General features: G+C 42.7%; 2 protein-coding genes across 2 annotated transcripts in view; one reads left to right on the top strand and one right to left on the bottom strand.

Moving 5' to 3' along the window:
- zbtb17 (zinc finger and BTB domain containing 17) overlaps nucleotides 1-344 on the bottom strand; it is a 28949-nt gene extending 28605 nt beyond the window's left edge. Inside the window, exon 1 of the mRNA XM_070860263.1 lies at nucleotides 216-344. The gene's annotated coding sequence lies outside the window, so the exon portion shown is untranslated. The remainder of the gene's footprint in view (nucleotides 1-215) is intronic.
- Nucleotides 90-24222, top strand: szrd1 (SUZ RNA binding domain containing 1). The gene is made up of 4 exons (XM_070860266.1): nucleotides 90-645; nucleotides 6811-6860; nucleotides 12953-13201; nucleotides 16662-24222. Exons 1-4 carry the CDS (start codon nucleotides 454-456, stop codon nucleotides 16762-16764), a joined length of 594 nt encoding a protein of 197 aa, XP_070716367.1. The 5' UTR covers nucleotides 90-453; the 3' UTR covers nucleotides 16765-24222.
- Nucleotides 24223-25518: the final 1296 nt, after the last annotated feature.

Here is a 25518-nt window from a genome sequence, read left to right as displayed (position 1 = left end):
GATCAGTGTATTGGTGTCTCTGAGCTCCATTAACCCTCTCTGTATCTATTGATCCGTGCATTGTTTGAGCGCGCCTGGCGGACCCTGCCTCGTCTCCATGATGGCGGCGGGAGGCGAGTCCGCGGCCTCCTTCTCCCCCTCTGCCTCCTAGTGCCCTTTCCTTCAGTCGGTTTCCGAAGCGCGCTGCCGGCCCCCCATTCCCGCCTAACCCTCACCTCTCTTTCCCCACGGGCTGTTGCCGGGTCCCGGCTCGCTTTCCCCGCCCTCTCTCGGGCCTGCTATCGAGGTTTGTCGCGCTCGCCGTGCCGCTGCTTCGGGCTAGCTGGGCCCCGCCGCCGCCATCTTTTCACTCTCAGATCGATTGCTATAGCCGGGGCTTCCCGCAGCCGCCAGAGCGCATGCGCTCGAGCCGGGACGCTCGAACGATTCCACTCGAACTGGGCGGAATTGCGCATGCGCGATTCCGTTGTCCCCGGGCACCCTGGTGCCGTGTCGGGCGCCTGCGCTCCTTTGTCCGACCGTGTCTTGCGCCTGCGCACAGAGGATTTCGCGCGTGCGCTGTGTGGCCGGGGGCGAGTGAGCCGAGAAGCTAAAATGGAAGATGAGGAAATCGCGGATAATTGGGAGGAAGCGGCCGATAGTGGGGTAAGAAGCGGAGGATAAAGCCACGGGGAGGCTGGGGCTTCTCAAAAACAGGCCTCGCGGGTTGTTGACGCGGTTAAATAGTTTTGTTGGGGCCCCGCGAGTTGAGCAGGAGCAGAGTATGCAACAGTTAAAGGGTCCCAGTAAGTGTCGGCCACAAGTGTGGGGGCAGGCAGCAGGGGGAGCGGCATGAGAGGGAGAGGGAGCGGCATGAGAGGGAGAGGGAGCGAGAGAGAGAGAGAGAGAGAGAGAGAGGGCAAGAGAGCGGGGCAGGGGCAAGGGCAAGGCCTGGGCCCAGGCCAGCAATAGCTTGGAACCGCCACACTCCAACAGGGTGTCCGCGCTGGCAGCAGAAGGGAGACTAAGAACCGTAACATGACCAGAAAAGGTATTGGAAGCGAGTGATGCGGATTCCAGAGCGATGGAGGTAATGTATCCACTGCAGCGGGAGGCGCGGACTTTGCTGCCAACTCCCAAAAGTGAGCAGGCTGATCTCCCACCTCACTATCTTGGGGAAAGGTGAGGGGATAATGGTGGTGACTTTTCCAATGACGATAGTTGGAAGAGAAAGCTGCGCATCTCAGAACAGATTAGTGCAGAGTTTAGCTGTTGGATGGCAGCGGGGTTTGGGGTATTTTTTAATCAGGTTACAGTGAAAACTTATGGGATTCACTTGACAATTGAAGTCTACACTTTCGGTTATCTGGATTCCAAATCAAATAACTCTTGAGAATTTGTTTCTATCTCTTCCCCTCAATATTATTTAATTATACAAGTTTATAGAACTTTTTCCCCCAAATAGAGCAAAGATTTTGTTTCTACAATGGGAAGAGTACAAAAATGCCTTATCAGCAAACACCTTTAAAAACAACAATGTAAGCAGTCCATTTTTAAAAATTCCCCCAAAACGTGATTATTGTTGAGAGAGAGCACCTTCAGAGTTCTGCCCAGCAGCATGCAGAAGGGGTAGAAAAAGGTTAGACATTCTAGATAAGTTGTGCAATAAATTTGTAATAGTTTAGAATTGGACCTATTTTCACATTGATGCACACGGAATTATGTATTTTGGCTTAATTTGCACCAGTGTAAATAAAGCGATGTTGCATGAAGTTTGTGACCCTGAAGGTTTTCCAATGCGGTTGAATTTTCACCAGCCCAGAGTAGAAGGTGGCAATTGACAATCATTTAAATATTGATTAAAAACTCATGCATTTCTTTAATTACTTTTTAAATGTATTAAAAATAAAATTATCCTTCATCCATAAGAATGGAGTTTTCTTGCTGGTGGAAAGATAATTAAACTGAGAAATTCAACAGCCTCTTCCGAGAGATCAATTTGAATTGTGACCACTCTTGACTTGCTGTCAAACAGGAAAGTTATAGATTTTTATGACTTGTATTTGAGGTGGTTACACAGCCAATTTAAGGTCCTGATAGAATTTGGAGTATTCAGCAAGGTGGTTTCAATTACTTCAGAGTTTAGAACCTATTCTGGAAGCCATAACTGGTGCTGCAGTATCTAAGACACAGATAATAGTTTTTTTTAGTACAGTAGCCTCATTGAGACCCTCCCTCAGCCTGTTCAGGTCCAGATGATATGGCAGGCCCATTTAATGCTATTGGCAGCCAATGCTCTTTTTTTAAATTGAGAAGCCCAGGAGAAGGATAAAGGCACTGTCAAGGTTGGAAACAGTCAGAAAGGAAAGACTGGGAGATGAGTTCTAAGGTTCAGAATCTCTAGAAGAGAATATGTTAAATATGCCAGTGTGTTTTCATGTGCAATGTCACATTGATTATTCATGCCCCCTGGTTATTCATGAGAATTTTCACACATAGAGAGATCAATGTGATTTGCCAAAAAGATCAGCTAGGGTGTGACAGCTGATCTCTTAGCTCTCCCAACAGCAATCATGGTGCCCTCGTTACAGAACTCAGTGTTAACTGTAGTATGTGCTCACCTTCAATGATCTTGCCAGCACCTGCACAACTTTGATCTCAGCAGAGGCTGCCTGTTTTAAAATCAATGCAGAACAGGCTTGATTAAATGCACTCTTGAGATTGCACCATTTGGGTTTTAAAGATGGCAGTTCTGCTGAGATTGGTGCTGTAGAGGCTGCCAACATGAGCACATACTGCCTTTAGAATTGTCCCTGTAGCTGGGGAGGAGAACCATTGCTGGCTTTAGGGGAATGGTTGGATTGGGTGTCTGGCACTTGGTGTTGCCAAGTGAATTCGGGGCTGGAGCTAGGTGATTCGATGCTGCTGCAGGGAATCTTGCTGGCAGTTGTAATAGAGCTGACTTCTGTGGAGTGGACAAAGTTGTGTGGATAGGTGAGGCAGTGCAAAAGCATTGTACAGTAATTTGGTCCCCTCCGTGCCTTTCAGTTCTGCGTGGAGGGGATTCCTGTACGTGCTGCTCTTGCACACTCTCCACTTTGCCATCCTTGACTGCCTTCCGGAGGAGGCAGGGGCCCCCACTCCGTGTGGCAATCCTCCCTTTATTTATTAGGGACTTGGCCTGGACGGTGTTGCACGGGGCTGTCCAGTGCAATAGGTTTTTAAGTAGGTTCACGGACTCTCAGGCCGCCTGTAATCTCTGCGGTCTGACAGAGTCCGTGTTCCATGTATATGTTGAATGTGCGAGGTTGCAGCCCCTATTCCATTGTTTGAAGGGGCTGCTGCTCAAATTTTGACTGCACTTCGCTCCCATTTTCCTGATCTTTGCACATGCTGTGCGGAGGGGAGTGGGCAGGTTGGAGGGCCTCCTAGTAGGACTGCTCCTGGGCCTGGCCAAGGTGGCCATTAACTGACCGCCCGCTGCCTGGACCGAAGGGGTCGTTCAGCCCGTTCGAGCCAGGGTGTCCCTGGAGATGGAGCACGCGGTGTCCACCGGTCCGCTCGTGGCCTTCCATGAGAGGTGGGCACCGGAGGGACTGGAGTGCATCATCACCCCCAGCACCCAAATTTTAATTTGGTTGTTGTTCTAAAGTGTAATTAATTTGTCGGTTCTAGTGCCCCTCTAGTAGGGGGCACTTGATTTATTGTTTTACGCACAATAGTTGTACAGTAATTTGGAGATTCTTGATTGTTCATTATAGCAGATAATTGAGCTTCAACTGCAGACATAACCGGCTCAATACAAACAGAACATGGCACTATGGTTTCCCACTGGGCGATTCAGCAAGCCCAAAGTAGAAATGATATATTTCTCCTCTTGTATACAAGATATCCATTTATATCCCTATTTCTTGCATCGAGAATATTCAGAACTCTGTTTGACCTAGACTCTGGCAGGTTGATTGAACAGTTTGATTTTCAGTTGTGTTGGTGAAGCCTGGATAGTGTAGTGTTAGGAGATGATGATAGCTGGTTATAAAATGAAACAAAAACAGTGAATACTGGAAATACTCTTGGGCCAATAAGCAACTGTGGAAAGAAGTAACGATTTAATGTTTCAAATGTTCACATCTGAAACATTAAATGATCATTCTTTCCAGAGATGCTGATTGACCTGCTCAGTGATTCCAGTATTTTCTGTTTTTCTTTGCGTTCCAGTAACTATAGTATTTTTGCTTTTTCATTAAAAATTTTTCCTGATTTCCCTACACGCATTGAAAGTTTCAGGGAATCACTGACCATAATAGTATCCATTAAAATCAAACAGAAATGTTACATTGGAAAGAGAGAAAGAAGTTATAGCTGGAGGTTAAAGATAGGTCACCTATCCAACCACAGACTTTTTCTTGTATCCTGTCCAAGCGTGTGAAATTTGTTAAACTGAGCAATATTCTATTCTGGAATAAAATGGACTTTATAGAAATCACTTTATAGAAAGACTTCACTTTATCTCACCTTTCAGACATCCTAAAGTGCTTTGCATACAATTAACTATTTTCTCAAATGCAGTGATTTTTATGTAGACATATGTGCCAGCAAATTTGTATGCAGCAAGTTCCCACAAATAGCAATTGGATGAATCACCTGTTCATCTGTTTTTGGTGGTTGGTGTTGGTTGAGGGAGTGATCTTGGCCAGGACACCAGGAGAACTCCCTGCTCTTCAACTAGTGCCATGGGATTAACATCCATCAAAACAGTGAGATGGGGCCTGAGTTTTATGTTTCATCTGAAGGATAGCATCTCCAAAATACAAAATCTCCAAAATACAGCTTCTCCTTCTCTGCTGCACTGGAATGTCAATATTGGATTGTGTGCTCAAGTTCTGGAGTGGGACTTGAACCTACAATCTTCTGAACATGAGGTGAGTGCTACCAGTTGAGCCAAGATGAGACAAAAGAGTTGTTGAAAGAAAGAGAGTTTGGCATGAAGGTTGTGTCCAAGCTTCTTGGGAGACGCTTTAGCAGTGGAGGAGATCGTCGAATGTAATCGTACAGAAACTGCCATTTAGCCCATCAGGTCTGCCCTGGTGTTTTTCTCTCTCTGGTTATTATTTGGGACCTAGTGAGATAATGAGGCTTGGAGTATGAACAAATAAAAATAGACTTGAGGTGGAGCCATCAAAGGCAAGATGAGAGCTGCTGTTAAGCATGCAAGAGTCAAGCAGAAACTGTCAAGAATTAAAATAAAGCCGGTTTTCTTTGCTCATCAAAGGATACTGAGGAAATCAAGATGTAGTGATTCAGGCACTGCGCTGCAGGATGAATGGAGGTTGAGTGTACTGAGGGCGTGTGATCGGCAAGAAATGGAATGTAGAGTAGAATCAGCAGGAGTGGGTAGGGTTGGATGGTGAGTGGGTGGGGGAGAGAGAGTACAGAGCCCTGGGGAAACTAGGTTAATGGAAAAGAGAATGAACCATCAACCACAGTGCATATAGTGAAACCAGTTAGCCATGAAAAAATGGTGGTTTGGGGATGTACGAGAGGGCTATCTGTGTTATAGAATTGCACCCAAGAAAGGGAAGGAAACTAAATACAAATTGCACAAAATATGTATTGTATTGTAAAAGTCATTAATGTTGGTGCTTGGGTTTTACTAGGGAGGGGGTTCCCTCGTTAGCAGCAGGCTAGTGAGGAAGAACTGGTTTTGATTAGGACTGGTTTGTCTGTGTTTGATCGAAAAACTTTGAATTCAATAATTTTTAATAGTTGTTTTATATAAGTACTCATCAGCCCTATAAAGTTTCAACATTAAATGTTAATGGTAGGTTGTGTACAATATGTACTCCTAAAATATAAAGAGGACAATGCACGTGTGGTTATTGAGCAAGGAAAGAATTGGGCTTGCCCCCAATGGTTGAATAACCAACATATGCAAAGTAGTTGCTTTAGTGTGATACAGATGGGCTGTTACATTAGTGAATTCTGTTGTAAATGATTCATGATGTTCTAAACTTGAGTGTTGTCTTTTTACTGTCTTGCTGAAACTGCTGTGACTTTCCCAGTGACATGTTTGACTCTGCCACATCTGCTAATGGGTAATTTGAGGGAACATTTACACTGTCTACAGCATTGATGTGCGGCTGTAGTTAGAGCACATGAAGCCTGAGTCCAGCTCCTGAATCTACGGACCTGACCAGACACGCAAACTGAGCCAAGTTCGAATCCCTGGAGAAGAAAGTCCCACTCCACTCCACTTTGGAGTCTGATCACATCTTCATTATTCATTTACAATCCAAGTTTAGAATGAAGTGGTGTTGTGGAGTGTGAATGCACTTGCATACAAACTTCTGGTAGAGAAATGATTGTCCTGCCCCTCCCCTTTAGGAGGCCTGCATTGTTCAAACAATCCCAGTGACACAGCTACTGCTGCATCATCCTTGCGCCCCCCAAGCACCTCTTTCATTTTCTATTTTAAAATGGCCATAAATCAAAAAGCATTTTGCCTTTTGTCAGATCTGCCATGGTTTTAAACCCCACTTCGGTGGTAGGCTGTGCCGATTTCAATTAACACATACTTTGTGGCATTTGCCTATTCTGCTGGTTTCTCGGACGATATTTGGTGGAATAGATTTTTCTTTTGATAGTTCTCGCACTGCCATCATGTTTACCAGGTTTACTTAATGTATTTCAAATCCAGCTAATCTACTTTGACTGATCATAACTGGGCTGTGTGTCCATCTTTGTCTGTGGCTGGGTGTTCAGCTAAATATTGTTTTACAGAGCACACCTTTGTGTGTACTCACATGCGTGTGTGTGTTTCCTTTCTTACAGGAAATTGATCGACGGTTGGAAGCGAAACTAAAGATCCAACAGAAGGAAAAGTAAGAACTATTTCTGAAAAATCACTAAAATTGTTTGTTATTGGCTCCCCCTGATGGTTCAACCGGTAAGTACCCCACTCTGTAAAACTGAGGAAAGTCCCAGTTTCTGTCCCTAGTCAGTGCTGCGATAGCTGATCTTAGCTGGGGCCGCATTACATGAGCAAATTCAGGGGTGCGAAATAGCTACTCCGCTTAAAGCTCATCCCTCTAGCAGCCTAATTCTCTCAACATCGTAGCCAACTCTAATTCAAACTGCCTCAACTAGAGGATTATTCCAGACATTTGTCCATCTTTGAGTAAAGGTGTTCTTCCTAATATGTTTTGATTTTGCTAATTTAATTTGCTGTCCTTTGGGATCATGCTTCCCTAGCTTTCGAAGTACTGGGTTTGCTTTATCTGTAGCATATACTTTCCCTCTTAACTGCCTTCGTTCTGCATTTGAACTAGAGGTGAAAAATCAGCCAGGGTTCAGTTGCCTGATTGCTATCAGTGGTCGGGGCTGGAAATACTGCACATATACAGTGCGGAGAGGACAGGATCAGGCTTGGCTGTGGTGGTCTTCACAGCTAGATATCCTGTTCTGCTCACTGTCTACACTCGTGTCAAAAGGCTGGTGCTGCCAGTGGAATGATAACCCTGAATGAGTCAGTGTTTACTGGAGAGAAAGATAGAACATTAGAGGAACGGAAATACTAAGCAGAACTATTGTAATTTTCTGACTCTGGTATCTGCATACAATACTGGTAACTGGACAGCCGCCTTCGAGTTGTTGCTGATTGGGAGGGTAGAGCAAATTGCTGGTGCCACTGACATAACATACGATACAGGTGTCAGAGGTAGCAACTCCAGGGCTGAGTGTAATGTAAGCAAGAGGTTCAGATGATGCAACTGACTATGGTTGAAGCTGGATCAGTTTGACTAACATCAGCCCTACAATTACAGCTTAAAATATGCTTAATTTCTGTTTGTGTGCAGTTGTTAGTTTACCACAGATTTTACCAGGGAGACTAACCAGGTGGACATGACATTAGAAGAAAAGATCAAAAAGGCCATCCAGACATTTCAAGTAGATAGCAGGGAGATAGTTGATAAACTAGACAAATTTAGAGAGGATAAAACGGGGGGTCTGAATGTTTTGCATCTGCACATACACTCTCAAACGAAGAGATAGCAGCGGCACTAGTTCAGTGGACTGCCGGGCAGCTAATGTTCTTGTTTTCAAATAGGGAGATGGAACAAATCTTAGGGAACTATAGACCAATTACCTTCCTGTCGGTGGTAGGAAAGATATTAGATTCTTTACTGAAAGATGTAACAGAAAATCATCTCGAAACCAAAAATATAATGACGAATAGTTAGCACTGATTTCAGAAGCGAAGGTCATGCTTAACCAACCTTAGTGAATTTTTTGAAGCAGTAACAGAAAGAGTAGACAAGGTAATGTAATATACATGGACTTTCAGAGGGCCTTCGATAAGGTAGCGCAGAGTAGACTTGTGACTAAGGTCAGAGCATTTGGAATCAGAGGACAAGTAGCAGGATGGATAGCAAGTTGGCTACAAAACAGAAAGTAAGGGTTGAAGACAGGTTCTCAGACTGGTGTAATGTGGGTAATGGTGTTCCTCAAGAATTGCTGCTGGGACCACTGTTGTTCACTGTTTGCATAAATGATTTGAACTTGGGAATTGGAAATACAATATCAAAATTTGCGAATGACACCAAATTGGGTGTTTAATACTCAGGAAGACTGCGACAAAATACAAGACGATGTTAACAGACTTGCATACTGGGTGTTAAGTGGCAAATTAATTTCAATATAGATAAGTGTGAGGTGTTGCCTTTTGGTAGGAGGAATAAAAGAGGTCACATACTCCTCGGAGGATAAGTCTAAATGGGGTAGATTCGCAAAGGGATCTGGGGGTACAGATTCCCCAATCAGTAAAAGTAACAACATGGGTTAACAGAGCCATAAACATGCAAACAAAGCACTGGGGTTCATTTCTAGAGCAATAACATTCAAATACAGAGAAGTTATTTTAAATTTGTATAGATTCTTGGTTAGACCACACTTGGAGTACTGTGCACAGTTCTGGTCTCCATATTACAAAAAGGATGTAAAAGCACTGGAGAAAATGCAAAAAAGATTTACAAAGATGATATCAGAACTGAGGGGGTATAACTATCAGGAAGTCTAAACAGGCTGGGGCTCTTTCCTGAGATTGAGAGGTGACCTGAAGGGGTTCAATAGGATAGAAGTAGAGAACATGTTTCTACTTATTGGGAGGGGGGGGTCCAAAACTAGGGCCATAAATATAAGATAGTCACTAATAAATCCAATAAGGAATTCAGGAGAAATTTCTTTACTCCTTAACTGGTGAGAATGTGGAAATTGTTACCACATGGAGTGGTTGAGTTGACCGATGTAGATGCATTTAAGGGGAAGCTAGATAGATACATGAGAGAGAAAGGAATAGGGTATGTTCATGGGCTAAGATGAAGTATGGTGGGAGGAGGCGCATGTGGAGCACAAAAACTTGTTGGGCCGAATGTAAAATTCCAGGTAGTGTTGACTAACCCCTTGGTGAGGGATATTGTTCATATGAAGATTAATGATTGCTATCTTTACCTGGGTTTTATCAGGAGAGAATCTACAGCTGGTTTTGTCTTTGTATAAAATGAACAAGATTGGGGATGTGGACTTGCAATACATGGCTAGAAGCACAAATGTTTTTGGTCGTCGTTTCCACCCTCTTTGAAGTACTTGATATTAAGAGCGGTAGCATTTTCCTGAAATAAGCTTGTGGGTCACTGATCTGAAATTGGGCAGCAGTTGGGGTCTCTACAATTGGCCAAACTTGCGCTTGGGAGTGGGATGAGAGAAATCGGTATGGGTTAGTGTTTTGGATCATTTATCTCGTGACTCCTGCTGAAATGTGTGGACCAACAGTGATGATGGGATTAGGCTCCGGTGCAATGGTTCTTAAAGTTGTTTTTGCCTTTGATACTCGGGTGAAAGATGGCTGCAAACGTTTGGTTGCTACATACCAGCACTTGTTGGACACTTCCATTGGAAGTTTTTTTTCTAGAGCGTGGGACTGTTTTAAATTGGAATGTGATTAGTTTGTTTCGGTGACTTATCTGTCTTGTGATGGTATGTTCTCCTTCACTGGTAATGGTCTGAGGGTATGGAGGGATAATGAAACTCTCCACAAAAGTTGTCTTATGCCCTACCCACCTTCCTTAGAAGGTAGATATCAGCTTGGCTCGATTTGTTGCAATTGTGCATCCTGAGTCAGAAGGTTGTGTTACAACTTCCAGGATTTGAGTACGTAATCTGGGCTCACTATTGAGTAAAGTACTTGGGGAGTGCTGCATTGGTGGCCGTGTTGTCTTTTGGACATGAAACCGACTTTTCAGGTGGACATGAATGATCCCATGGCACTATTCAAAGAGCAGAGAGTTCTTCCATTATCTTTGCCAACTTCTCCTGCAACCAAAAAACGATTAACTGGGCATTTATTGCATTTGCTGATTGTGGGATTAGCTATGTGCAAATTGGCTACCACTTTTACCCAATGTCTGCGACACTTCAAAAGTAATTGAGTGTGTGTAAAATGATTGGAAAGTCCTAAGTGATACGACACTATAAATGCAAGTCCTTTCTTTTTGGAGGAGTGTGCTTTTTAAAACTTCATTCAGGGTATGTGGGTGTCGCTGGCAAAGCCAGCATTTATTGCCCATCCCTAATTGGTCTTGGGAAGGTGGTGGCGAGCTGCCGCCTTGAACCGCTGCAGTCTGTAAAGTGAAGGTCGTCCCATAGTGCTGTTAGGGAGGGAGTTTCAGGATTTTGACTCGGCGATGATGAAGGAACAGTGATGTATTTCCAAGTGGTGTGTGACTTGGGGAACTTGAAGGTGTCAGGATGGTGTGTGACCTTGGAGGTGATCTTGCAAGTGTACTTAGCATCATTCTATGGATCTTGTGTAGGGAATGGTGCAAGGCCCATTGTGGAACTAGTATTTATCAGCACAAGTATAAATTAACTCCGAAGAATCACATTTTTGAACAAACATGGCCGTCAGTGACCTGGGGAGGTAATAATACATGCATTCTTGTCCATTGTGTTCTGGGCCAGGTTCTCTCCATCTCTGGCACAATGTGGAACTGCATGGCAAAACATGGCAGCCTTAGTATTGACAATAGTTAAACGAATGGCAGTGGTAATAGAAGTTCCAACCTGAGAAAAGTCAAACAGGGATATTTTTAATTTTATTTTTTAAAAACCCTACATTTTTGGAATCAAAAACATTGTCGGTGATTTCTGATCCTGATCATTATCCAGTGATCATCTCCACGTCTGCTGAGTCAGTGCCTTTCAAACTTCTCTGTGGAGGAAAGCCTGCCGATAACAATCGACTCCTGTCCCCATTTCCAAAAGATAGTTCATTATCCAAAAGAAAATAGTGCTGAAAAATTGCAGACAATTATTCTTAGTATACAGCAACATGAGTAAATCAACAAATGCAGAAATGTAACGGGTGGACATCTTGTTGATCCCTGGGGATCCCAGGTTGAAAATGTGTGCTATAAATTGACCAGAAGAGAGAACTGGACTTGGCTGTTGGATTTTGTTATGGGGATGGGAGTGAGAGGAAAGAGGGAACAGCCTGCTTAGATTTACTGCGAGACGCGCACACTAAGAATGACAATTTTGCCGAGGTGCTGGAAGGTCTCCAATGCTCGTTGAACTTGTCACAGTATTATTCCAGTCATTTTAGAGGATGAGAGGTTGGGATGAGAAATTAAAAGGAGAAGGAAAATGTATGGAAATCATGCATCAAAGGAGCTAGATTACTTTGTGTTGAAAATATTTAGATAAATGTAGCACCCTGGCCTGAGATGGGTGACCTCGTGTCCTTTTGGGATAGAAGTGCATGGCTGCAGATGTGAGTCGCTGAATAGTGATGTCCAAATAAGGAGTGTGACCTACATAGCATATTGTATATTCCAGGTGAAGGCAGATACAGTCTTCAGCAATTGAAAAATCTTAATTGGCAGAAGAGCCAGAATATCTGTACCCTCTGTCTGAGTTTACAGTCATACTTTAAGGAAATTTAAAGGAAGTTAGGATTCTGCAGCCTGAAGAGCAATTAAACTTTGATCTCACCCCGTGTTTACTTAATAGTGCTTGTGTGTTTAATCAAAAGGACATGGTTTCACCTGAGCAGCATGTAATTCTGCATTTCATGGTGTGACACTGCTGTCCTTTATAAAAGTGTATCCAACTTGCCATGAGTGACCCCTATATTGCAAAACAAGACATGTTCATTCCCCGGCTGAGAACTACTTTTAATCACAACGTTTCACTAAAAAGTCTGCGACCAGTTATAACAAGTGGTTTGACTGTTTATGATTTCCCCCCCCCCCCCCCCCCGCTGCCTAGCAGTTAATGGCTGCTACCAATAAATGAGTTAATCACTTTGTAATCAGGAGATCACATGGATCTGGGTGGGGTTGGGAGTACATATCATGGGATTCACTAGCTTTTTGTGTGGGACAGGCTAGATGGATCAAATTGTCTTTTTCTGACCGTTATTGTTCATTAATGATGAAAAGGAAGAAATGGCACGGATCTGAGGTTGGAGGTGTATTAAACATGGTCCAGAACCTGGCATTTCCATTGGATTTTGGAAAGTTGGAACAGATAGATTAAATTATGTTGCTGATTGGCAGGCTCAGCACAGACCAGGGACCTTCTGAATCTGCCTCAACATCAATATCCTGTAAATATACCCGCTAACCATTTGGAGAGGCCTGGCTTTTTTGTTATGGCAGTTTTTTAATTCTCTCTCTGGCCTAGCCTGACGAGAAGGGTAGATGCACAGCCTGCTGGTGGGTAACCACCAGTGCACCGTGTCGCCTCTTCCCCGCTGAGCATTACCACAGCCTTTGTTTCACAGCGTAGCTCGCCTTCAAGTTCCACCACAATCCATTCTTGATCTGTGTACGCTGCTTCCTTTTTGTGTTTGACAAAGCATTTGGGCAGGGGAATTCCAGAAAGTCCATCTTAATTCTGTTTTATATTTAAACAGGAAATCAAAGCTGGCGCCTAAAGTTCCCATCGTCATACAGGATGACCTCCACCCAACGCCCTGCACTCCACAGATCCGCATTCTAAAGAGACCGACAAGTAACGGGGTGGTCAGCACGCCGCACTCTGCTACGCGACCTCCTCCACAAGTCAAGTCACTGGCCCAGAGAGAAGCTGAATACGCAGAGGCACGGAAACGGATCCTGGGGAGCGCGAGTCCTGAAGAAGAGGATAAAACCAATCCAGACAGGTAAATGACAGGGCCTGGGGAGCAGCCTTTACCCAGTGGCTAAAATTCCAAAGTTCTCTGCGGTATGTTTTTGGTCCATTTACAGTCCATCAGCCATTTAGTCATTCATTGGGATACAAGTCTACTAATGTAGCACCAAACTGGTCCTGTCACACTTGGTTGTCATGTTGCACAATGCGAGTTTGTGCTTCCACGTACCCAGAGAATTCTTGAATTCCATCCGGCAGGGCTGCTGAACTGAAAGGAGACATGGGACTGAGAAAGGTTTCCTCCACATGTCACTGCTCCTACAATGGACAAAATTTACCAGTGGCTAGTATCACATTTCAAGCCATTCTACAGTGACTGGTACTGCATTTGATTGTACATGGCTGCAGCTAACCAAGGGTCTGAAGACCAGAGACATTCAAGGTCATTGGTTAAGTTTTTCCTTGCTTGTGTCAACCATTCTCGTGTCTGGGAAAGACATTAATTGAATTCTTTAGTGACTAGGCATCCATGGTGCTGCAACACCATTCTTTGACTTTATGATCAGAGTTTGGTCATTTCCATTGTATTGGCTGGTGACGAGCCTGTCAGTATGGAGGCAGTTCTGGGATGAAATGCAGCCTGATTGTGACTCTGCTACTCATGTTTCCAAGATCTTCCTTCATCTGAGGAAAAAGGTCAGCATTCAGAAATATTCCTTCTGGGCTCCCCCCAGTGGATAAAGGCAATATCTGGTGTAGCAATAAGCTAGAAAATCCCTTGTCTCCTGAAGCCATGAACTCCTTGCTGGGGGGGAACTCTCTGGTACTTTGCCAAGTAGCTGTGCTGGAACTGCTAGCTGTGAGGTCAGTTGGTTTACTTCAGACACTCGTATGGTTAATAAGCCATGCTAGGTTTGGCTAGATCCTCCCTACATGATTTGAGAATTACATCTGTGACGCGCAATTGCTACTCCTATCTTTTTACCCCAACACCTTTGTGGATCAGAAATGGGGCACCAATTGTGCATGTAGAAGGTAGAAGAAACTTGTGTTGACAGAACTAGTTTGTAAAGTTGGGTGATTTTTGTTCCTTTTTATAAGACATGTCGACCAGTGTGTACTACTTGCATCAGCTTGGACATGGAAATTCTGTATCATATTGAAAGCCGTTCTGCTAGGCCTAGGGATATATCTATAAATATACAGCAATTGGACAGGCTGTTCTTGTCTGGTTTCTTCCAGAATGAGACTACATTTGGGTACTGCAAGATCAGATACCTTTTGATATGTGGGAGATATTTTGTCTAAAGAATGAAGACCCTTCAAGCTGGATATCTTCCTGTTTTTCATCTTTTGCTTGGTATAGATTTGCGCTTGGTCTGAATTTTTTTAATGATCTTACCATAAGAAATGGGAGCAGGAGTAGGCCATACGGTCCCACGAGCCTGCTCCACCATTCAATAAGATCATGGCTGATCATTGACTTCAACTCCATTTTCCTGACCGATCTCCATATCCCTTGATTCCCCAGCACCCAAAATCTATTTCAGCCTTGAATATACTCAGACTCAGCATCCACAGCCCTCTGAGGCAGAGAATTCCAAAGATTCACAACACTCTGAATGAAGAAATTCCTCCTTATCTCTGACTTAAATGGTCTTCCCCTTATCCTGTGTCCTCTAGTTCTAGACACTCCAGCCAGGGTCTCAGAAGCTCTGAGCATCTACCCTGTCAATCCCCTTCAGAATCTTGTATGTTTCAATGAGATCATCTCTCATTCTCCAAAACTCCAGCGAGTATAGGCCCATTCTACACAATTTCTCATCATAAGACAGCCCTCTCATCCCAGGAATCAATCTAGTGAACCTCTGCTGCACTGCCTCCAAGGCAAATATACCCTTCCTCAGATAAGGAGACCAAAACTGTGTACAGTACTCCAGGTGTGGTCTCACCAAGGCCCTGTACAATTGTAGCAAGACTTCCTTGCTCTTATACTCCAACCCTCTTGCAATAAAGGACAATGTCTTATTTGCCTTCCTTATTGCTTGCTGTACCTGCATGCTAGCTTTCTGTGTTTCTTACATGAGGACACGCAAATCTCTCTGAAAACCAACATTTAAAGGTATCTCACCATTTTAAAAAATATTCTGTTTTCTATTCTTCCTACCAAAGTGAATAATCTCTCAATTCCCTACATTTATACTCCATCTGCCATCTTACTGCCCACTCACTTCATCTATCTATATCCCTTTGCAGACTCTTTGTTCTCCTCACAGCTTATTTTTCCACCTAGCTTTGTATCGTCAGCAAACTTGGATACATTACACTTGGTTAATGTCCCATACAGAGATCGAACCCACGACCTTAATGTTATTAGCACTGTGCTCTGACGAATTGAGCTAACTGGCCTTCCTTGTCGGCTAAATTTGATCTGTAGCAGTGAGCAAGGGTTTGCGGCACGTTCTCGAGAGGTTTGCTCTGTTTTAGCACAAACAATTGAAATGGGAGATGAAGCTTGTGGTTGCTCTGAAAACAGATTACACTAATGTAAATTTTCCTGCATGCTTCAGGAGGTTGTCTGTGTTGATGTTTCATCAAAAATGCCTCCTTTTTTTAAGGTTGTATCATCTCTCGTGTTGTATTTAGAGTAAGCATTTCAAAAACATCTTCCTGATCCTTGATTTGATAAAGAAGCTCCACAGAGAAACCTTAGAGATTTTTGGGAGAGAGGAAACTGTTTCAACTCATCTAGATAACTACGATGGAATTATAAAGCCAGTTGATGTTCTATTTGGACACTGTCGAAATTATTGGATGGTGTCCAGGTTATTTGCATTTGTTAATCTGTATTGCTGACACACTTGGGGTGCTAGATCATATCCACGTGTTAACCGCATGCTTAAAGCATTCAGGGACATATCAGCTTCCGACCCTCAATCCTTTTGGGATAAATATAATCTCAAAATTATTCTTAAATATTGAAAATGACAATCTGGTCTTCTACTTTCAGAATCCTATTTGTAACAGTATGCACAAGTAAGAACTTTACATTCACAACAGTGTCAGCTGTGGCTCTGTAGGTAGCACACACTCCTCTGAGTCAGATGGTTATGTGTTCAAGTCCCACTCCCAAGGATTTGAGCACAAAAAAATCTAGGCTGACACTCCAGTGCGGTGCAGAGGGATCACTGCACTGTCGGAGGTGCCGTCTTTCGGATGAGATGGTAAACAGAGACCCCATCTGCTCTCTCAAGTGGACGTAAAAGATCCCATGGCACTATTTCGAAGAGGAGCAGGGGAGTTACCCTGATGTCCTAGTCAATATTTATCCCTCAATCAACAAAAAAAAAACATTATCTGGTCATTATCACATTGCTGTTTGTGGGAGCTTGCTTGTGCACAAATTGGCTGCCGCGTTTCCTACATTACAAAGTCTTTTCTTTTTAACCTGACACTTTCTTTTGCTAAAGCTAATTGTCTTTATTTTTCAGGCCAACCAGGATCACCCAGTTGGAGGAGACCAGGCAGCAGAGCAGTGTAATTCGACAGCCCCTGGGCCCTGATGGTACACAAGGCTTCAAACAGCGCAGATAAAACGTGGGCCATCGAGCGCGCTTTGTTAAACCGAACTCTCCATGACCGAGCGTGCAGTGTTGGACAGAGAAAACGGACTCAAGCAGAGGACCTGGTCTGCTTCTCGCACTGTGATTCCCTTTGGTCCGCCCACTGTGACCTTTCTCCTTTCGCACTGTGACCCCTGCTCCGCCCACTGTGGTTGGCACACTGCTGTGAGCTCTCCAAGGAAACCATGAAGGGGAGGTTTCTTGCAATCAGACTGGCCAAGAATACATTGTGTGCCATTTCTAACCAGAAATTTGCTCCAGCAATAATACCGTTTAAGAATGTTCAATAGTTTATCTTTTAATTTCAGAAAAGAGTTTGACTATGTATTAGTGATGGGTGCTGTCTGTCTTTTCTCATCCCACACTTCACAGGATTGTTTTGGTTTCTTCCCATCTGACCCAATGTCACAGAATAGTCGTTCAAGGGTAATTATCTTAATATGCGAAGTATGTCAAAAACCGCATCAAAAATGCACCCATTTTAAAGTTGGCTCATCTTTAGCTATTTATTGTAGGCTGTATTTAAAATAAATGTTTTCAAAACATCTATCTGGAGAAACAAGATAAGAGCATAAAATGGGCCACAAAAGGAATATGGAGAACAGGCTTGGGCTGGTTGGTGCAGCAGACCAAGAGGTGTGCAGCAGTTGTGTTCGGTAGTGCAAGTGGTCTGTTGCACAGCCAAGTTCTGTCAGATTCCTGTCCTCCCACCCATAGTAAGAGAGCAAGTCCGTTGGTTAACGGAAAACTAGTGAAGGAGGGGTGGGGGTGGGAAAAGAGAAAAGCTCTAATAGTGGCCGTGAATGTTACTGTATCTCACCCACCTGAATGTGGTTAGCTCCAATGGCCAGATGCCTGTTGACCACCAGGATTTATTTTTACATCAAAAACGAATACGGTGGTGAGATTAAAAGTATGGCCCATTAGGGTAGCACTTAAGGTGCTAGCTGCATAATGCTGTGGTCACGTAATCTTATTCCAGCACTGCCTTATGCTCAAATTCGCCAGCCATGCTTTGTGCGTGTTGGTTTTTGGTATAACCTGCAGGATAGGTATAACTTGCAGTAGTAGAACATCTCTTTGTAAAAGAGGATGTTTTGGCAAAGGCCATGCCTGTAGTTAATGCTGCTCCCATTGTGGTCAGTGTGGAGCAGTTAGCACTGCCAGAAACTGGGAAGGCTTTCAACTTGTTCAACCTGGAACCCTCCCCAGTTTTATGAAGGGGAGGAATAGGAGGAACCGAGAAGGACAAATAAATGTCATTGTTTTTAAAAAAGGGAAATAAAATGGTTCCAATCAAATTATATGTTCCATAGAGAAGCTGAAAGGTTTGAGGCTAAGTAGTGGAGCCCATGGTTTTGGTATTGTTTGTGTCTCCCTTCTGGTGGTTGTGTGCGTTCTGCGCCCTGCTGTATGACACTAAAGCGAGGTGTTGCAGTTATTGCCCATCACTAGTACATACTCTTAGTATTTTTCAAGGCAACGCCTTTATTTTCTAGAATTTCAAAAAAAAAAAGCTGTTTCTAGGTCCATCTATGTTAAAAGGGCACGTATGTAATTTCCTTTTGTATTGCTCACCGCGAGCTGATGCAGCCATCTGTCTTGTTTGCGCACATGCGCACGTGTATGTATTTGTGTACATGTGCATTCTGTATATCTGTCTGCCTGCGAACAAAATACTGCTTTTTTGTGTGCGTGTGTGTGGGGAGGGGGGGGGGTGATTAATTGATGAAGCTTGGTACATTTCAACCGGTGCTTGGAAAAAATATTAGCCGCCTCACTCCTATACAGCTGCTAGCATAGCCTCGCAATACGCCAGCCATCAGATTATTTGACTGGGGCATAAAACATGGCTCAATTGATTTGGACTGGGGTTGAATAGGCTTCAAACGCTGTTAAATAGTCATGACGAAAATTGCAAAATATCAGGCCCTCGAAGTATTTTAAACTTTTATAACGAGCAATATTCAAAGTGATTCCCCAGCAGTTGTGTTAAATTCTAAGCTAATGTATTCTGTTTTTATTTGCCTGTGTAACTTCTTCCCAGGTTTGAGTTGTTAGTCAGTACATTGATATGTTTTCACGCAACTTGGCATGTCAGCTGATCAATGGACAGGCACTCAACCTGATCTCTGGTTTTCATGAACCTGGCATAACTGAAACGATTGCCTGTGGCTCTTCAGAATATATTTGTTCTGTAAAAGATAAAATGGCTGGTTCCCCACTGGTTCTGCAGGTTAATATGCTGTGTGATGTGGTATACAAGCCATGGTAGTGGTGGCTCTAAGTGGTCTTTGTGCCCATGGCATAGGAGGTGTAAGCCCGGCCGGGGTTTTAGCTCTGGATGGTTATTCAGTGACCATTAAAAATGGGCATGGCATCAGTTGTAATCCTGCTGACTTTTCTTTTTGGTTCTCTATCTCCCCCCCCCCCCCCCCCCCCCTCCTTGCCACTGCCCCCCAGTCAAATAACCTGGTGCACATTGTCCTGCTTGCACGTCACTTAGATACGGTACTGCCTGTGGAACTGTACCCAAGCCTAAGTAAATGCCTTCAGGTGAGGAAAGGTGAAGGTGGAAAATTTAAGAGAACTACTGGACTGGGGGATTTATATCTCTACAAAAAGAGAAAGGTACAATTATTTATGTATCTAAAAGCACAGTTGGATTCATTGAGCAAGTAATAGTTTTATATTTCCCAGCCAGAATTACAATCAGGCGACTAGTGTTTTTTTTATCAAGCGCTGGTTTTGTTTCTTGCAGTTATTGATTTCAAAGCCCTAGTGTCTAATGGTAAGCCAAAAAAAAACTAGTTTACAAATAGAGCAAACCTATAGTAGATTACAGCAGAAAGCTAGCACTGGTATGAAATGCATTGTGCAACATTCTGGTGTTTGTGGGGTCTGTTGGACTTGGTCATTGCCGAGGAGAAGTAATGTGTTTGCAAACACTGGTATTGTACAGACAGAATGAAATAAAGTGACAAAGTCAAAACTAGTCTTGTGAACAGGACTCTGGAAGAGGTGCCATGTTCAGTTTACTTGGACTGGAGGAATCAAAATGGGCTTGAAGAACATTGCGCTCTATATCCATTTATCAGCAAAACATAAGCAACAACCACAGATACTGAATTTGGTGTACTGAACAAAATCAGGATGCAGCTCAGCACAATTGCAGACAGGGCAATGGTTAAAGACCAGTTTCAGCTAATTTAATAGATCAGTGGGAGTTGTGGATGGGATGCAGATAAAAAGGCTGGGGATGGGTTGGTGAAACTGCCTGCCCAGTAAAGCTCAGTGCGACTTCTGAATGCGCTGAGATGTGAATCTTGTTTCCTTTGCCTGAATGTTACGGGGTCTTTGTCAAAGCGTGGAGAAAGTCCTAAATGAAATGTAAGTCTGCACAAAGATTGGCCTGCCGTATGAAATTGTTGATGTTTTGATCTCTGCTGATTCAGAGACTGCAGAATGACAGTCCTGCCTCCCCTTCAATAGGGCTAAAACCTGGTTCTTGCCCTTCATCTTCCCAGACAGCTTTGCTGCGATCAGGCTCTTACAATGTTTGGAATTGTTATCACAAACTTGCGAATGGTAGAGTTGGCATTGCCAACTTGCAGTACCATCCAGAATTTCAGGAATCTTCCTTTTTCAATGGTATGGTTTGACCTATAAGAAAGGGTGTGTTATAAAAATCAGTGACATGAACAATATAAGACAATGTTGACAATAATCAAGCCATAATGCAGTCACTGGACCTGCTCTGTACTCAATTGGCCAGTAAAATATTTATGGGAGCCAGTGTATAAAGGATAATTATCAAGTGATAAGTCAAGACTTAGTTATACACGGAGCTGCACAGTAAATGAGGGGTGTGTCAATTTGCAGAAAACTGGCTTCTGGTGGAAACTGCTGTCCTTTTACTATGCCTGTTCGCTGCCACAGATACCACAAAATCAAACATTAAATAATTGCAGAGATGCAAAAGTGGTGCAGGTACATTTCAAGCCTTGTGAAAGGCTCCTGTTCCAAGAGAGAGATCAGCTTGCTGGTTGGTGAACAGACGAGGGCAGCTTCATGCCCTGAACTGTGTTCCAGGCCTTTGAGATGTGGGCCATTTTTTAAAAATTCTTAATCAGGGCCACTTTGGTTATATCAGATTACTGTATTTTTACCAGTCTTTTGGAGATCACAGTTTGTGCATTTTTTTTCATGAAAAGTTTCTTTATTTCCCATAAAGATTTAATTTAATCACCAAGTTGATTCAGGCTCTCAGCCTGATATTGATGATGTTCCAGCATTCCAAGTAACTTGGTTTTACTCTTGGTTTTACTCTGGAAATAGTTGGTTCAGAGGTTACTTTCCCTGTGGTTTTTGCTAGGAAGTAGACAAGTAAATTTGAAATTCATACTTAACGTTTACTTAAAGGTTTTATATTTGAGTCCCAAGACAACTTGCATCTGAATTGTGTGAAACGAGTTATAATGAAATGTAATACATGTGGATGGAATTTGTAATCTAGAAATACTGAGACCTTCAATAATGTCACGAGGGGCACTAAGTGTCCTTCTGCGATTCTTATTGGCATTGCAGAAGCTTGAACAACAAAACTATATATTGCAAAATTTCTGTGTGATGGGTAGCCATATAACTTGGAGTTGGGAGGAAGTTACTTTAAAAAAAAAATATTGGAACCCCTCAGTTACATTGCAGCTTTTTACTTGCACCCAAGTATCTTTATTTTTAAATAACATTCTGTTGTGTCCCTTTTCTAATGTATGGAAGAATGCAACTTGAAGGAATGGCTTACCATGTTTGCTGAGGAAGACCTGAGTGGTTCCTCATTTAAATGTAAAATTGACACTGTCCCTTTTTCACTACCCACTTCCTCCCCTGCCCCCCCTCAATGTTAGCAATCACCTTGTCCCTAGTAAGAAGGTTGGCACAATACAGCCCATTAACTTCTTGAAGGACTGCATTATGAGGAGTTGCGCTTAAACAGTGTCACTTGCCAATACCTTTAATTCTGCAGAGAATGTTGTGACTGGAACTTGGAATTATACAGAATTGGCCGGTAGTCTTAACATAGTTACTGGGCTACTACATCTGAATGCAAAGCAAAATGGCTAATGAAAGAGTACCACATCTGCCCTCATCAGGCAAACAGGTCGATAGGATGATTGCTAAATGTAAGGAGAGGATTTGTAGAATGGACCTCTTCAAACATTCTGGTTGTCACTATGACAGCAGGTCATGTAGATAGTGGTATGTTTGATGGGTTCAGTTAGTGAGCAATAGTAATATAAAGGGGCTCATGATTTCCATTGCACAGTGGTCAGTGTACATGGAAGAAAATGCCAAGAAACCAGCCCAGTATCCAAGATGCTGAAATACTGGTTCTTGACCGATGTATTGGGTTCCCAGTCTGATCATGTTCATTTTTTTACAAAGTATGACATGCCACTCGTGTAGTCTGTCAGAGAAAGGTCGAACTTGCCAGGCAGCCCACATCAATCAAGCGAACATCCTGGGGAATTATTTGAGGTGTTGTATAGAATGCACTTGTATGGCTGAGAACTAAACTCTATCGCACTCCTGACTCGGCAGATAGGAGGGAACAGAAAGAGAAATGGGGAGGGAGAGGAGAACAAAAAATGAAAACGTTTACAAACTAGTCTGAAACATAAGCTTAGACCACTGAATGATTCCAGGGTTTTGCAGAAAGGCTCTCATTATAATGTACAAAATGGCTTCTGTACACACTTCCTTCAGTTTTATACTATTGGCTTAGTGCAATCAATATGTCTGATCCTAATTTGTGAGTAAGTACATGAACTAAAAATGTTAATGTTCTAAATCTAAAATTGTTTCCCTGATGTGATACTGTAGTGGTTCTTTAAAGCTGAGTATGTAGGCCAGCAAAAGGACCAATGATGCATGTCAAACCAGCAAGGTTCACAAGTGGCATGTATGTTTGTTGCTACACTTGTATAATGAGGGTTATTCTGGAAGTATGCTGCTTTATTGCAATTGATGCAGTTCATTTTTCATAACTTTAGCAAAATAACATCATCCTTCTTCCAGCACCTCCCGGTTCCCCCTTGAAGATTTCCAAGTCAGCAAGTCAGTCCTGCTGCTATTCTGGGAACATGACTCATTTTAGAGTTGCCCTGTCTCAGAAGGAAGGGGTTAAGAGCCCAGGCTTAGTTTACATGGGTTTGTGGTTTGGTTATTAAGCTTGCACCTTAGTTGTAAATGCTGGCACCATTTGGTATGCCTGCAGCAGCTTTCACCTGACCCATTGCATGTGGCATATATAGATTTTGTTTGCAAAAAACAAATACTGTCCATTCATTCGGATCTTTTTGAGGGTTTGAAAGACCTGGTGGATACAGACGGGTGGTTATGCTGCACTCTTGCAGTTGTCAAATCAGTGCTTGACTGGAAAAGATGGTCATTTGCAGCTTTGGCTGCACTTAGATGAGACAGTTGTGCATTTCAGGAGCCTGAGGGGCTTCACTTGGATCCTGAGATTTATTGAACAGGTTCAACTTACTGGTTTTCATTTATAAATTGTGCAGTATAGTTTGGGTGTTTTTAAAGGGTGTCCTCACCATGAAAAAATGTTCGGTAAATGTTTCATTTGGGCATATGATGCAAGGACAAATTGCATCACTCATCTGTGACCTTGTTGCAACAAAAATTGTATGTCTCCTGAAACCCTGGAAATGCAGTTAGTCAGTGTCTGAAAGAGAAAGATCTGCAAATGTTTTTAGTGGGTCACTCGATCAGAATTACTTCTCTGTCGCCAAATGAAAACAAAGTTTCTTGGAGCACTTTATGAAGAAACTGCCCTTTTAAGCTTGCAAAATGCTTATTCGGTGAAGTGTCTATCAGGTTCTTGCATGCGGTTGCACTCAATCAGTGGAAATGGCACATTCCTGTGTGCCATTTGGTTAGTGATGTAAACAACTGCTAGATACCAATCACACAATTTAAAGTAACTTATTCTTGATTGTGTTGACTAGCAGGTTATTGTCGGGTAAGATGTCTATCACTGTATTTCGTCTTTATTTACTGGCAATGTACACACAATGTAACGTTTGTGGGATTCAGTGTTAACAGCTGCTGTTTTTTGGTTGAATTTATTATAGTCCTTTCTATTTGCAGGAAGGCTGGGAAAGATGTGCAAATACTGTTTTAATTGCCTGTATGACATCTTTATCAACAAATAGATGCTTTTGCTACTGCTTTCCTTTTTTTAATGTTATATTTTATCCTGCAAAATCATCTGGACCCCTTGAAGCAGCATTTTCTTACAGCATTCAGCAAAAGGAAAGTTCTGGTTTGTGAGTGCTGAACATGATCTGTACAACTTCTGTTTATAACTGACTGGCAAAGTTAACTATATTTTGAGTAAAATTTTATAAGTTTAGCCTCAACGGTTTGGCCTTATTTTTGGTGTGTTTTGCTCTTTGTCTGATTTGAGGAAAGTTTCTTAAAGTAAACGGGGCCGTTATCCTCTGATTCCATTATGTTATTTCTGTGACTGGTAGAACAGAGTGAGAGAGATTTAAAAAGGAATCCAAGAATGTAGGTATAGGAAACCCACTCAGCTCTTTCTGCCATATTTCAGACCTTCAGATTAACTGAACCGTCTTATTTCCTCCTTGCCTTGGTTTGAAGCCTTTATTTCTTTGCTCTCGGATTGAGCCCACTGTATGTCCATGCTCAGCAGGTCTGAAGCAGCTGAAAAGAGGGATAAAAAGATTTACATTTTGGGTGTATACTCTTTGTAAGAACGCTAAACGATTCTGATAGGTTAACCTATCTTTTGAGATGCTGACTGATTCTGTTTTTATTTGATTTCTCGTGTTTGCATTTCTGTATGCATTGCTGTGTCTGAATTCAGTGAAGCGAACTTAGAATATTTAATGTGCCAAAGGTGGTTTGGGATGGCGTTTGGGTAGATGCATTGGGCAGGTTGGAAAGATGAGATGTGCAATTGTGCTTTGATTCCGAAGTCTAAATCGTTAATATAAATTGTGAACAACAGTGGTCCCAGCACCGATCCTTGCAGAACACCACTACACACCACCTGCCACTGTGAATAGCTACTTTTTACCCCTACTCTCTGCTTTCTGTTTTGAAGCCAGTTACCTATCAATACTGCTACTTGTCCCCTCACTCCGCATTCTCTGACCTTGTTCATCAGCCTATTATGGGGTACCTTATCGAAGCCCTTTTGAATACTAGATAAATTATATCTACTGCATTACTCTGTTGCTTCTTCAAAAAATTCAATGCGGTTGGCCAAGCAAGACTTTCCCTTTTGAAACCCATGCTGGTTATTCATTATTATATTTTTGGTTTCTAGATGTTCTATTTTCTCCTTTTTAGTAGGGATTCCATTATTTTTCCAAGCACCGATGTTAAGCTGACAGGTCTATAATTCCCTGGACCAGTTCTATCCCCCTGCTTAAATGTGGGTATTATGTCAGCTATCCACCAGTCCTCTGCACTACACCTTTTTCTAACAAATTATTAAATGTGTAGTAATGCCTCTGTTATCTCTTCCCTAGATTCTTCTAAAATGTGTGGATGCAATCCATCTGTACCAGGGGTTGTATTCTCTGAGTTTGATTTAGTTTATTTAATATATCCCCTCTTTTTTTTTAATGTACTTATCTCATTACTAATCTCCTCATCCAATGTCATGTCCACCTGTTCT

Source organism: Pristiophorus japonicus, chromosome 18, assembly GCF_044704955.1.
Source record: "Pristiophorus japonicus isolate sPriJap1 chromosome 18, sPriJap1.hap1, whole genome shotgun sequence".
In the NCBI taxonomy this organism is placed as follows: Eukaryota; Metazoa; Chordata; class Chondrichthyes; family Pristiophoridae; genus Pristiophorus; species Pristiophorus japonicus.
The sequence above is the reverse complement of the archived record's forward strand: the minus strand, read 5'-3'. Positions and strand labels throughout refer to the sequence as shown.

Bases quoted from the DNA above. Each gene is read 5' to 3' on its own strand.
- szrd1 (XM_070860266.1), top strand. From the start codon at position 454: ATGCGCGATTCCGTTGTCCCCGGGCACCCTGGTGCCGTGTCGGGCGCC. The intron at 646-6,810 runs GTAAGAAGCGGA...CCTTTCTTACAG, and splicing joins AGGAAGCGGCCGATAGTGGG to GAAATTGATCGACGGTTGGA. The intron at 6,861-12,952 runs GTAAGAACTATT...ATATTTAAACAG, and splicing joins AAGATCCAACAGAAGGAAAA to GAAATCAAAGCTGGCGCCTA.